Source organism: Pantherophis guttatus, chromosome 5 (assembly GCF_059756535.1).
Source record: "Pantherophis guttatus breed Tessera chromosome 5, ASM5975653v1, whole genome shotgun sequence".
NCBI classification, from domain to species: domain Eukaryota; kingdom Metazoa; phylum Chordata; class Lepidosauria; order Squamata; family Colubridae; genus Pantherophis; species Pantherophis guttatus.
The window spans coordinates 81051124-81065493 of record NC_142067.1 but is presented as its reverse complement, the minus strand read 5'-3'; the positions used below and the strand labels follow the sequence as shown (position 1 = coordinate 81065493).

The 14370-nt window shown below is 40.2% G+C and overlaps 1 protein-coding gene across 7 annotated transcripts in view; it reads left to right on the top strand.

Annotated features, from left to right (window-relative positions):
• Positions 1 to 14370, top strand: part of CDKL5 (cyclin dependent kinase like 5) — a 209203-nt gene that overhangs the window by 122882 nt on the left and 71951 nt on the right. For all 7 annotated transcript variants that reach the window (XM_087871398.1, XM_034434415.3, XM_034434393.3 and 4 more), the window contains exons 2-3: positions 6778 to 6958; positions 10236 to 10270. In XM_087871398.1, the coding sequence (XP_087727524.1) occupies positions 6895 to 6958; positions 10236 to 10270 (99 nt within the window). In that variant the 5' untranslated portion in view covers positions 6778 to 6894. The remainder of the gene's footprint in view (positions 1 to 6777; positions 6959 to 10235; positions 10271 to 14370) is intronic.

The following is a 14370-nucleotide window of genomic DNA, read 5'->3' as shown; positions in this document are numbered from 1 at the left end:
TAAAATTGCTCACAACTAATTATTAACATATAACTAGCCGTTTCATTGACCTTATATGTCTACTAAGATTCCAGTATTAATTCAGTCCTTGATTTTTGGAATATTTTCCTTTTGGGTGAAACCATTAATAGAGTTTTCATCTCCCAAATTTGCATTTAGCAGCATGTATAAAACATTGGCCCGTTCTACTCACAACATTATTTCTTACTCAAATGATGCACTAAACATTTATTATGGAATAATTATTCCATGGTAATGAATAAAGGAGGCTAACCAATAATGAAAAAAAATGATTAACTATTATACTGTAGGATCTACCCCACAAGATGAATAACATTTTAAAAGGTTACATACATACATAGGATTCAAAGACAAGCATAACATTTTTGGTCTAGTTTATTGTTTACGTATATGCTACTGCTTTCTATGGCAAACATTACATTAGTGCATGTATACAGTATATTATCTAAGGACATTGTCATTAAGAATCTTACTTGACATTTCAAAAATACTGAATTGTGATTTGAAGACCCCTTGATTTAAATAATAAATTTATGGTAATTATTTTCTTGAATGTGATTTTCTTGCCTGGAAAAAATGGGGCAGGGGACTTTGTTTGTTACTGGAACAATGCTGGAAGGGACCTTGGAGGTCTTCTAGTCCAACCCCCTGCTCAAGCAGGAGACCCTATAGCATTTCAGATAGGTGGTTGTCCAGTGTTTTCTTAAAAACCTCCAGTGATGAAGCACCTACAACTTCTGAAGGCAAGCTGTTCCACTGGTTAATTGTCCTCACTGTTTCTCCTTAATTCCAAGTTACTTCTCTCCTTGATTAGTTTCCATCCATTGTTTCTTGTCTTGCCTTCTGGTGCTTTGGAAAATAAATTGACCCCCTCTTCTTTGTGGCAGCCCCTCAAATACTGGAATATTACTATCATGTCACCTCAACATCTTTTTTGTAATATGGTGACCAAAACTGGATGCCATATTCCAGGTATGGTCTTACTAAGGAGTCATAAAGTGGTACTAATACTTCACAGAATGTTGATTCTATGTCTCTGTTTATACAACCAAGGATTGTATTAGCTTTTTTGGCTACTGCCATGCACTGTTGGCTCACGTTTAAGTGATCATCCAGTAGGACTGCAAGATCCCTGTCAGGTCTGATATATTTCTATTGGGATACTGGCATTCTGGGGGGAGGGAGGAGGATTGGAGGGATATCTATATGAAGTTTCTGTTTCTATTTCCTGCTTGGAGAGATCTCTGTATGAAGTTTTTGTTTCCTGTATTGCTGTACTGTGGGAGGGGTTTTGTTTGCACTGCTTTAAATTGCTGTTTTTTAAGTGGGAAGATTTAGTTCCTGCCTAGACCTCTTGCTGTCACAAGCCTTTCAATAAAAGCTCCTTTTGGAACAACTTCAGTTTCAAGAGTCCTGCTTTCTTGTGAAGATTTGGAGAGGCAAGACCTTACATTAGGCAGGAACTGCAAACTGGTCAACCCGGAGAGGTAACAGCCCTACTGTGGGGACCGTGCACACCATGTCTGCCCAGAGTAGCGACCATGAAGAGGCTAAATGCTGGGGGAGAACCTCCCCAAGACCCAAGCAAAGGAGGCCCTCAATGCCTGGATTGAGGAAAACATTGCCTCAAACACCACTGCCATGCCGAGGTAGTCCATTGGCATTGGGAAGTAGGAAGGCTGCAGCAGCAGGACCAAGGATATCACCCTCATCCGTGGGAGCTGCTGACCCAGCTGGAAGCAGGAGATGGGAGACCTCTATGACAATGATGAACTGGAAGAAGCCCCAGACCGATCCAACTAACTCCTGAGGGAAGCCATGAATCGCATGAGGGAGGCCATCCATGGCATGCGGACCCAGGATGACCCGGCTTGTGCTACGGGTGAGGTAGGAGCGCAAAAGGAGGCTACCGATGAACAAAGGGGATCCCCAGCCCCAGGGGCATCTACTGAAATCGCAGAGGCTACTGGCGAACCCATTTCCACCATGGAAGATCCACCCAGGTGACAGCTCAACGCAAAGCAAGGCCTGCGACTCAACAGGAAGAGGCTTTCATCTCTTAGAATCTTGGTGTCAAATTTGACAGAAATCCCCAGCAACTGGGATTTTTCCTCACACCTAGATGCAGGAGTATAGGAGGGACCTCCCTACAGAAAGGCCCAAAGTCAGGGTTCTCATGCTGGCTCCAGAGGATCAGCTGCATGTTGGATGGTGAGCCTCCATAATGCAGATGCACCAGAGCTCTGCAACTTTAATCACTTCATGACAGCCCTGAAAGAGAGATTTGAGGACCCCCTAGCCGACCGCAAGGCTAGACACTGCATAAGGCACATCAGTGACCTGATTTGCCAAGTAGATTGGCCAGAGGAAATACTAATGAGTTGGTTCAAAGATGGCTTAAATGATTACCTGTACAACACCTGCGTTGCCTATGGAGCCCCAGTCTGCCTGCATAGCTGGTGTGTCTTGGATGAGGAAGCTGAAATCGACCAAGCTCAAAACCAGTACCACGCAAGTCACTCCTGGAAGAAATCTCCACTGGAAGGGAGAAGGAGGGAACCAAACCTCGCTCTGCCCCGCTGCGCTCAGCCGCCTGCTTCAATTGCGGGAAGGAAAGCCACCACACAACCGAGTGCCATGCGAGGATGCCCACCCAGAAAGAAGAGAAGCAGGTCTGAGGGAAACCCTCAAAGCCACTACCACATTCCAGAGACACCGCCCTAATGACCCATAGTACAGTATGAGGAACTCCGACCGCTCCAGTGGAAGAACCCGATCAGTCAGAGAGCAACTGTGAAGATCATTTGGTAAGTGGGGTTGTCAAACCCCTTACAACTCCTATAGAACCCTTTACAACTCCTATGGGAGAAAAGTGAGACTTAAAGCATTGCTGCATTCAGGGTTCACGAGAAGCCTAATAAGCCCAACTCTGGTCTGGGAACTGGGCATTCGACTAAGGCCACTAAAAATTCCAGTCTCATTCTGTCAACTTGATGGGTCCATTGTGAGGGGCGCCCCAGTCACATTTGCTGCTGAACCGCTCAAACTAACAATGGCAAATCACTCCAAAACCATTGCTTTCTTTTTTATTATTATAATATTATTTATTATGCAATTTTCTTTGTTATATATAAGATTTCCATATACAGAACAAAACAGAAAGAACAGAACATAATAACAGTTGAAAGGGACCTTGGAGGTCTTCTAGTCCAACCCCCCTGCTCAGGCAGGAAACCCTACACCACTTCAGACAAATGGTTATCCAACATCTTCTGAAAAATTTCCAGTGTTGGGGCATTCACAACTTCTGCAGGCAAGTTGTTCTACTTATTAATTGTTCTAACTGTCAGGATGAATGGAAAACACCATTTAATTGTCCGTTGGGATGTTTTCACTTCAAGGTTTTGCCATTCGGGCTCCAAGGAGCTCCTGACGTTTTCATGCAGCTAATTAATGAGGTGCTGCATGAGCATTTGTATAAGGGAGTTTTGGTTTATCTTGATAATATGTTGATTTATATTGAAACTAAGACTCAACTTGTTAAATTGGTGCAGGAGGTCTTGGCTGAACCTCTGTTAAAACACCCAGACCCAGAGAAACCATTTGTAATTCAGGCCGATGCCAGTGATGTGGCAGTCTGTGCAGTTTTACTCCAAGATAATGAAGAAGGTAAATTACAACCATGTACATACACCTCTAGGAAATTAACTGAAACTGAACAGTTTCAGTTGGACAATATGGGAAAAAGAGGCTTTTGCAGTCAGGTGGGCACTCCTAACTTGGAGACATTTCTTAGAAGGAAGCAAAATACCTTTCCAAGTATGGACCGACCACAAGAACTTGTAAGCATTCAAAACCCCACGGAAAATTTCCCCAAAATAGGTCCGAAGGGCACAGTACTTCCAAAGTTTTAATTCCACTTTGAAGTATTTACCGGGAGGAAAAAACTTTTTGTCAGATGCCTTGTCCAGACTACTATAATACAACAGTGTTAAGGTGGAAGTAATTAAACTCGTGCTCCCAGCCTCCCAATTAGCAGCTAAAGTTGTCATGCTATCTCAGACAAAGAATGACCCCTCCACCTGAGACAATGCCACCACCACAGAATTCAAAAACACTTTGGAAACAGATGTGTGGCTTAATGCTCATAGACATATTTGCATAATAAAAGATAGATTAGCTTGGGTGGGAAATAAGCTGTATGTCCCAGCTAGGGAAAGACTGAAAACTATACAAGCTTGTCACGATTCCAAATTAACTGGTCACTTTGGTTTTGTAAAAACGTTACATTTATCGAAACAGCAATTCTGGTGGCCCTCATTAAAAAAAGACATAGAAAGCTATGTAGCAAGCTACCCGATTTGCACTGCTGCTAAATGCAGGCAGAGGAAAAACCCTGGTCTACTGCAGCCGGTGGCCGACCCTTCAGCACTATGGAAAGAGATCTTCATGGATTTCATTGTAGAATTGTCCGAGAGTTCTGGAAACACAGTGATTTGGGATGTCACAGGCCTTTTCTCAAAGCAAGTTCACTTTGTCCCATGCCAAAAGATCCCTACAGCCAAAGCCTTGGCTAAGCTGTTTTTGGTCCACATATACTGCTTGCATGGGGCCCACGACGCATTATTTCAGGCAGAGGGGTCCAATTCACATCCAAGTTCTGGAAAGCCTTTTTGGACCTACTCGGAACCGAACAGGGACTTAGTTCTAGTCATCATCCGCAAACAAACAGGGCCACGGAATGAACAAACTCAGTTCTGAAACAGTACCTGCGTTGTTTTATTAACTATTAACCAGGACAACTGGACCGAGCTATTGCCTTTTCCAGAAGTGTCTATAGTAATGCAGTTCACACTAGCACAGGTTTTACCCCATTCAGAGTAGCCACAGGGAAAGAATTTAATGCTATGCCTGAGTTACCTCACATGAACCAGAAATCCCCTCATTGAAACAGTGGATCAGTCATTTGCAAACCATTTGGCCGGTGGTCTGCAAAGCCTTGGATGAAGCCAAGACTGCCTATAAAGCACAAGCAGACAAGAAACAAATAGAACCTAGACCTTACAAAGTGGGTAATAAAGTTTATCTTTCCAGCAAGTTTCTAAAATTTTGCAGCAATCTAAAAAGCTGGGCCTTTCCTCATCATTCATATTATTAACCCTGTCACAGTGGAATTGCAACTCCCTAAGTCATTATGGCAAGTCCATTTTCCATTGTAGCTTGCTGAAGCCTGAAGTCACCTCTGACCTTCATCCGGCTACTACCCTGTTCCACCCCCTATTACGGTAGAGTGTGAACAACATTTCGAAGTTCAAGAAATTCTAGACTCTAGGAAATTCCACAGAGCCACTCAGAACCTGGTGGCTTGGAAACACTCCCCTTCTCACACAATGAATGGGTTCACAAAAAACATGTGCATGCCCCTAAATTAATACATATATTTCATCAATTGTACCTTGACAAACCTCGCTGATTTTATATTTTCTTTCTCTCCCCTTCACTCTTTTTGTTTTCTTTCAGGTGAACTTCCCACTTTTCTAGGGGGGTGGCATGTCAGGTCCCATATATTTCTATTGGGATGCTGCCATTCTGGTGGGAGGGGGAAGGATTGCAGAGATCTCTATATGAAGTTTCTTGTTTCCTGCATTGCTGTGCTGTGGGACGGATTTTGTTTGCACTGCTTTAAATTGCTTTTAAATTTTTTAAGTGGGAAGATTTAGTTCCTGCCTAGACCTCTTGCTATCACAAGCCTTTCAATAAAAACTCCTTTTGGAACAACTTCAGTTTCAAGAGTCCTGCTTTCTTGCGAAGATTTGGACAGGCAAAACCTTACATTCACTCTCACAGTTACTTCTATTGAGCCAGGTTTCACCTAATCTATACTTGTACCTTTTGTTTTTCCTGCCTAGGTGTAAAACCTTGCTTTTATCCACATTAAATTTCATGTCGTTGGATAGGGACCATTGTTCAAGTCTGTCAAGATCTTTTTGGATCCTGATTTTGTCTTCTGGGGTGTTGACTATTCCTGCCAGTTTAGTGACATCTGCAAATTTGATGTTTCCCTTCTATTCCCTCATCTAAGTCATTTATGTTGAAGAGTACTGGGCCTAAGACGGAATATTGTGGTACCCTACTGCTTACTTCCCTCCTTGTAGATACAGTACCATTAAGAACTACTCATTGAGTATGGTTTGTCAGCCAGTTACACATCCATCTGGTAGTGATGCTGTTTATTCCACATATTTCTAGTTTACCAGGAAGTAGGTTGTGGTCTACTTTGTTGAATGCCTTACTAAATTCTAAGTATACTATGTCCACAGCATTTCGTCACTTTGTCAAAGAATGAAATAAGATTGATTTGGCATGATCTGCTTTTAACAAACCCGTGCTGTCTACTAGTTATAACTTTATTTGTTTCTAGATGTTCACATATCTGGTTTTTTATTATTTTTTCCAGTATCTTCCCAGACATTGATGTTAGACTGATTGGTCTGTAGTTTCCTGGGTCTGGTTTTTTTTCCTTTTTTGAAGATGGAATACATGAAAGAATGTTGTCCTTCTGGTTTATGCATTATATATTTAAAACCCTGGTGTAAACTGTATCAGACCTTGGTGGTTATTATAGACTTTGATGGCTTGTGCATTATAATATAACTATTAGTCAAATGTATTAAATGTAAGTAGTGTTGTACATTCAGTACGAATCTTGTGAAATTACTTTAGCTCATACCAATTTTATGTTTATTTTCTTTGCAGGAATTTAGAACATAAATGTGCTAAAGCCTACCAACCGTTACAGACTTGACTTCTGCAAATACTTTGGTCTTTTCTGGCCATGTTGTACAATTGGTGTTCCATGAGAAATTTGTCTTCATGAAGATTCCTAATATTGGTAATGTGATGAATAAATTTGAGATCCTTGGGGTTGTAGGTGAAGGTAAGCATATATTCATGAATAAATTTAATTGAGGTTTGAGAAGAGATGTGTGCATAACTAGAAAGAAGTAGGTGAGACATTGATTACAGAATGCAGTTTTTGTTTTGCTATGGCTAGAAATATACAATTTTTCTAATCACTGATATGGCATGATAGAACTTCTGACTCATGTTTTCTGCTGTTTTGCTGTTAATTCCTGATATATAACTAAAATGGAAAATCTAAATGACTGATATTATAGTAGGACAAAATAAAATGAATGGAACAGCAATTTTTCTATCATAAAGGCTTTAAGTCTTTATGTTATAGTTTTCTAATCTTATGAGAGCTTTCTTTCTTCCTTTGAAGCCTGGGAAAGAAAGGGCACACCCTTTTATATGTGAGTTATTCAAAATTAAGAAAGATCTTGATTGCTTGTCCAACTGAGCTTCAAGCTGTATTATAATGCTGAGTTTCAAAACTCTCACAGAAAATTTTCTCGTTTCCATGCCTCTGCAAGCACATATTTTTAAAACGTAAAGTTGATTCTTAATACAAATACTGTTTTTGGTAAGTCGTGATTGTATATGTGTGGATAACTAAGTGGTAGATATACAGTTGAAAATTTTTAATTCTATTGTGTTTATCTTACCACTTAGGATATATTGCTGTTTATCCCTGAGTACATTTAGAAGTGTTTTAGTGTAAAAACTATTTAATTTTCTAATAATTAAAGCATTCTTGCTCCTTAAAATGAAACTTCTGAAATTTGGTCTGTTGCTTCAGCTGCTTTATGCTACAATCATTCAAAATTGGTTTTTTTTTCTAATTAAGGAAGATAATGCTTAGACACTTGCATTGTTCTCTGAAATTAAAATATTTAAAATTTATACTAAAAAATATGTGAACACACATACATTCAGTTAATTTATGTTTAATCAACTGTAATGAGGAAGAATGTCAAGCTTCTTAAAAACCTACTAGTCAATTTTCACTTGAGCCTAAGAATAAAATTTTGCAACATTTAACCCAAATAATAATCTCTACAATTTCTACACAACAACATGAAATCATAGGTGCCAGTTCTTTACACGGTGTTGGCCTTTATATCATTACATTTTTCCCAAGAACCTAGGACAGTGATGGCTAACCTTTTTGCCATTGCGTGCCAGGAGGGGTGGGGTGGGGTTGCGTGTATGTGTATGTGTACTCACACCCATAATTCTATGCGCCCCGCACATGCACATGCAACACCCCCCCCCACTCCTGGCACGCGACGGCCCAGTAGGCCCATTTTTCTCTCTCACCTGGCTCCAGAGCCTCTCTAGGAGTCTGGGGAGGGCGAAAACAGCCTTTCCCATCCCCCCGGAGGCTCTCCAGAGCCCAGAAACAGCCCGTTTGCTAACCTCCGTTGGGACTGGAAGTTGGCAAACGGGCCATTTTCAGCCTCTGGAGGACTCTGGGGGGGGTGGGGAAGGCCATTTTTGCCCTCCCCAGACTCCTAGATATGCTCTGGAGGCTGGGGACAGCAAAAAACAGGCCTTCTGGTCCCACCGGAAGTTGGCAAATAGTCCGTTTCTGGCCTCTGGAGGGCCTCCGGGGGGTGGGGAAAGCTGTTTTTGCCCTCCCCAGACTCCTAGAAAGGCTCTGGAGCCAGGTGAGAGTGAAAAAAGAGCCTTCCCCACCACCCCCCGAGGCCCTCCGGAGGCAGGAAACAACCTGTTTCCCTACTTCTGGTGGGCCCAGAAGGCCCAAAAATCAGCTGGCCGGCGTGTGCATGCGCACCAGAGCTGAGCTCGTGTGTCCACTGATATGGCTACGCATACCACCTGTGGCACGCATGCCATAGGTTTGCCATCACGGATTTAGGATGTAGTAATGTATCAGTATAATATACTGTATGTGTGGATCCAAGCACTGTGACCTTTTGTAATTGGCAGATGGAAATTTTATTAATGCACAGATTTTCTAAGTGTCATCCAAGATTTTCACCTAGTGTGCTAATAAACACTGGGATCAATTTATGCCATAATTTTTTAACTTCGATTTTCAGATCTTGATTCTGTGATCTCCAATTCTTTGTCTTCTATTCTATTATCCCCTGATATTGCCACATCAATTATCCACCCTGTCATTTTATCCACAGTTAAATCTGAGCTAACACTTTATCAGTTTCTATTCGGAAATTCCACAATATTTCAATCTGCTAATTTTTTACAATTTTTTCAACTACTGTAAATATTCCCACTAACTTTTCATTAGTGCACATGGTATTTTTAATAGATGTTTCAGGAATCGTTTTGAAGACTATATTATGTTGTTGTTTATAATCAGTTTCTGCAATCTTCTTGCAATGAGCTGAATATATGATTTACTGTTTCTTCTGCTTCTTTGCAGAATCTGTATTTTAATCATTTGATGATTGTTTAGTTCTGGCTTTGTTTGCATTAGTTCAAATAGCTTGCTTTTGGGCAGCTAAAATCAAACCTTTCATTTTCTTTTTTTAATATTCTATTTGTAAACCATTGCCAGGTCTTATCTATATCACTTTCCCCTCTATCTTTTGAGGAAATTGACCATGTAATGTTTTTCCTTGTCAGCATTCTGCTTATGGTTTTATTACATTATTTCAATATTCATTCATTCATTATTATTATTATTATTATTATTATTATTATTAGTAGTAGTAGTAGTAGTAGTAGTAGTAGTAGTAGTATTTAAGATTCAGTCTTCAATTCAATTCACAGTCTGGGACTGGTAAAAACAGTTCAGATCCTAACCAAGGACCTAAGAGCTGTTAAATTAATTCCATGTATCTAGGCAACCTTTTGGGTATTGCTCCAAGGGTTCCTATTACTGTTGGTACAACCATTGATATCTTCCTCCACAATCACTCAACTTCAATTTGCAGATTGCAGTATTTTGTTATTTTTTTCTAGTTGTTTCTCTTCAATTTGTGCATCACCTAGTATTGCAATATCAATGAACCAGACTTTTTTCTTTTTCACAAAAGTGATGTCAGGCATGTCTTGGATTCAAAAGTCCCACAAGCTCTTGACCTGTTCCTTCTCAAGAACTTTGTCAGTTGGTGTTCCCAGTAATTTTTTTTGCTGCTGCTGCTGCTGCTGCTGCTGCTATTATTATTATTATTATTATTATTATTATTATTATTATTATTATTATTATTATTATTATTATTATTATTATTATTATTACCTTTTAAATACAAAGTATAATACTTTCTATGATGTACATATGAATGTTGAAATTTGATATTTTTTTTAATTTTGGGCTATAGGAGCCTATGGTGTTGTGCTTAAGTGCAGACACAAGGTAAGTAAAACAATCTACATTGTGCTTTATTATCTTTGTTTTGCTTTTCCCAGACCATGGTTTGGTTCCATTTGCCTGCAAGTTGCCCTGGCTTGTGTACTGTTCATTGTGAATGAGAATCTGTTTCTTCCCTTTCCTTGTTTAAATCTATCTATAGTTTGGTCCTTCATTTAAAATGCTTATCCATGGTTTTTACATAGTTTCTTGTTGTCATGGGTTACAGTTTACTGTATTTTTCGGAGTATAAGACGCACCTACCTTTTTTGGTTGTTGTTTTTTTAAGTTTTTTTTATTTTTTAGACAAGCACACATACAAACATACAATGTATTTTCTTTGAACAGTATTTGGCTGGTTCACAAATTTAAACAGTGTTTAGTCATTTCAATTAAATTTACAATTTCTATATTTCCTTTTTGCCATATTTATTCCTCATCTATTTTTTAAAAAAAACCAATATTACCCTTCATTCTCATTTCTAATCTTAGTCAAATTCAATTTTTCCCTTCTATTCTATATTATACCCCTTCCCATTGTCATCTATTTTTATATCCATCCTCACATTGGTTAATTATTTAATATTACAATTGTTTAATACAAATTCAACATTTTTATATAAATCAATTAGTTATAACTTATCTTTTTTGTATATTAATCAATATAAACATGAATATTCCAATTATTTCCATGCAATCCAATTTCTTACAAATCAATTAATTATATTTACCAATAATAATAAACCAAATAATTTTCCTCATATATTCCTCCAAACCATAACTTAACCATTTCTGCTTTCAACACAATATACAATTAATAGCATATCAATTATTACAATTCCCTAGTTAAATAGACCTTTTTTTCTTTTGTGTTTTAAAATCTTGAACTCTCCTCTTTTGCACTAAATTTCCCATTGTTTGCACCTACCTTTTTTGGTGAGCAAAAAGAAAAAGAAATCTCTCTCCCTGCCTCATTTTATCACGTTGCAGCAGAGCCTGCTTTACTTTCAGTTTCGTTTTAGCTAGGGGGAAAAAAAATCTGCTCCAGCATTCTTTGCAGCAAGCAAAGAGCTTGCAAAACAAGAGCTTGCAAAAGAGCCTGCACAAAACAGCTGAGAACAAATCAGCTGAGAGTTGGGAGGCCGATCTAATCAACTTGTGCTAATTAGCCTATGCTGAAGCTGAATGGGGCTGTTTTTTCTTGCTGTTTGCTTGCAAGGAGGTAACTGCTGGGAGGCAGAGGCCAAAGGGTGGGGGCCAGTGGGTGGGCAGCGCTACATTCGGTATATAAGACGCACCTAAATTTTCACCCCCTTTTGGAGGGCGGGGAAAGGTGCATCTTATACTCCGAAAAATATGGTAATTCAGATTGCCAAATTATTGTTTTCTGCAGAAAAAGAGAAATTTGCTCAATTGTAAAGAAAAGGGAAACTAATTTTCATTATGAAAACTATTATTTTGCCTTAATCTCAATGATCCAACTCTGCTGTAGAGAATTACACCCAAAAGTGTTGTATTTAAATGATTTTTTCTGTTAATTATTTTTAAACCCAATCTAAAAATATGATTTTGAGAGTTTTCATTCAAAAACCTGAATTTCTACTTTAAAACTTAGGCTAAATTGGTATTCTAAATTCTAGGCTTTGTGAATAATGTGCAGTGTTTTTTATTTTATTTTTTAAATATAAAGATAATTATATTCTCAAACTATAGAAAAGTATAAAAAGTGTTATTGCTTAGATAAAATATATTGTCTGAATTACACAGAATGTACTAAAGATCAACCTGAAGATTAGCTCCTGCTTGGGGAGGGGGGCTGTTTGCATGGCGAATTTACTCTTTCTATAATGCCTGTCTTTCCCTATCATGTTATTCTTCCCATTACTTCATCTTACCCTAACCCTAACCCTAACCCTTTCTTTTTTTATGTACCCAGTGTATGTATCTCCTACTCTTAACTTATCCTCTTACTTTCCATATTTTTTCATATTTCCATAAAGGAGTTTCTGCATGTATGTGACTATGTGTGTATACTTACATACATCTGTGGTGCAAGAGTGTGTTATGTGTAAGAGAAACATCATCTGATACATGCAGATAATAATATTTATTAAACTTGTATGCCATCCATTTCTCAGTGACTGTGGGCAGCTCACAACAATCTAAAAAATTACAATAAAATTAGCAAAACATAATAAATAAAGATAAAAGACAACAAGCACAGAGAAGTGAAGAAACTCCTTCTCCCTCCTCAAAGAGCTGGGTCAGGATGAAGCAAGTAAATAAGTGGATCCTAGGTCAAAGAACATAATTTTAGTTAGCAATTATTAATTGGATTAATGTATATTATTTTTTATCCTAGTCCTCTTCAGTACTTCTTTTTTCTTCTTCTCATCTCTTTTCCTTGGGCTGTTGCTTCTTGCAGACATATATTAAAGAATACATATGGATACATTAATCAGGCATAAGAACCTCTGCAGTTGTAAATTGGATTTGTCATTCTCCATTGTAGGTAGAGACAGCAGCCAGGAATGGGTGGTTTTCGCCTGTTCAGCTTGAAGGACTGAGACTGTTGCAAAAGTTGAGCTCCTCCCTTGTTGCTAGGGATCTCCAGCTTTTTCTCAGTCCTTCAGCCTGGACAGTCGTCTCGGATTGTGCTCTTGCTTCTAGTTTTTACTTGTTGCCTTTCTTGAACTTTATTGTCTAACTAATTGACCTTCTTGAACATCGAACTGTGAGTTGTTGGGGCGCTTGCCCTTTGGGAATCCTTTCCCTCTCTGCAGGCTTGCTAGCTTGTGAAAACATTCTTTCACCCCTGCCCCTTTGGCCAGTTACCCTGTTGAACTTGCAGGCGTTCCAGGGGAAAGAAGAGCTGGTTCGTTGGCCGGAGGGGGACGGCGGTTTGGTGCCCCCAGGAGCTTCACACTCCCTGAAATCAGCTTGCGGTGAGGAGCTTTGGGCTTCGAAACTGCTGATCGGCCGGCATACCTTATACCATCTGTCAGGGGGCCACCCGCAGCGTGGGACCGCTTGTGAAGCTTTCACGATCCTGTTTCACCCACCTGCCGACAGAACTGGGCGATTGCCAATTTGGATGGGGATTGCCTTTGGGCTTTTAAAGTGGCAGCAGTTTCTGCAGAGCAGCCTTTGTCGCTTCAGGAGCTTCGCGCTCCATTCTTAATGGCCGGCATCCATTTTGGGACACGTTTAGTGCCATTGAATGAGCCAATTTGATCGGCGGTCAGTCTCCTTCAGGAGCTTCACACTCCATTCACCTGGCACAATTACTGGGAGACTCAGGAGCTTCGCGCTCCATTGTTTATCATGGAAGGCTTCTCAGACCGTGGATGAGCTTAGCGCTCCATCGCTAACATGCCGGCCGCCATTTTGTGATGCAGGAGATTCGCGCTCCATTGTCAGACTGTTGGGCGCCATTTTAGGATCCCAGGAGCTTCGCGCTCCTCGTCCTGTTATTTGACTGCATATTGCCTGGGTCTTTATTTGCCTAACCGGTGTCACAACCTGGAAAGGGGGGATTTCCCCTTCAATTTGAATTTGAAGTTTGCTGTCTTCTGTGAATTTCTGACTCAGGCAGCCATTGCCAGTCCTTGTCTGATTGGCAGACATTTTAAATTGCCATTTGACATTGTCATCTTAAGTCCTTCCACTAGTCCTTGACTGGCATTAACGTAGTCCTTCACGTAGTCCTTGACTGGCATTAACAATGCCTAAGGCATTAGCAAAATTAAAGCATGGCTGAAAGGCCGGATCTACTGGCCAGGATGCTAATGTAACTTTGGGTCCAGACCCAGGGGCTTTCCAGGATATTTCTGGCAAGGCAGTGTCCTCCATGGGAAGGTCTTCTCACTCCCATCATGCCCCTCGCAGCCTCAGTTCAGCTGCCACTAGGGATGAAAGGTGCCGGGACCAGGCCTTACAGAAAATCTGGAATAAGGCCAGCAAGCACAGAGTCTCTTCTTCAAAAGAGCTTCCACAAGCTCCCTCTCCTGGGATGGCACCTGACCAGGTTTCTCTGCGGGACTGCCCCGTTTCTGTCTCCACTACTGCCTTGTGGAGTTCCTCTGTACCCTCAGCGCCCGGCCCTA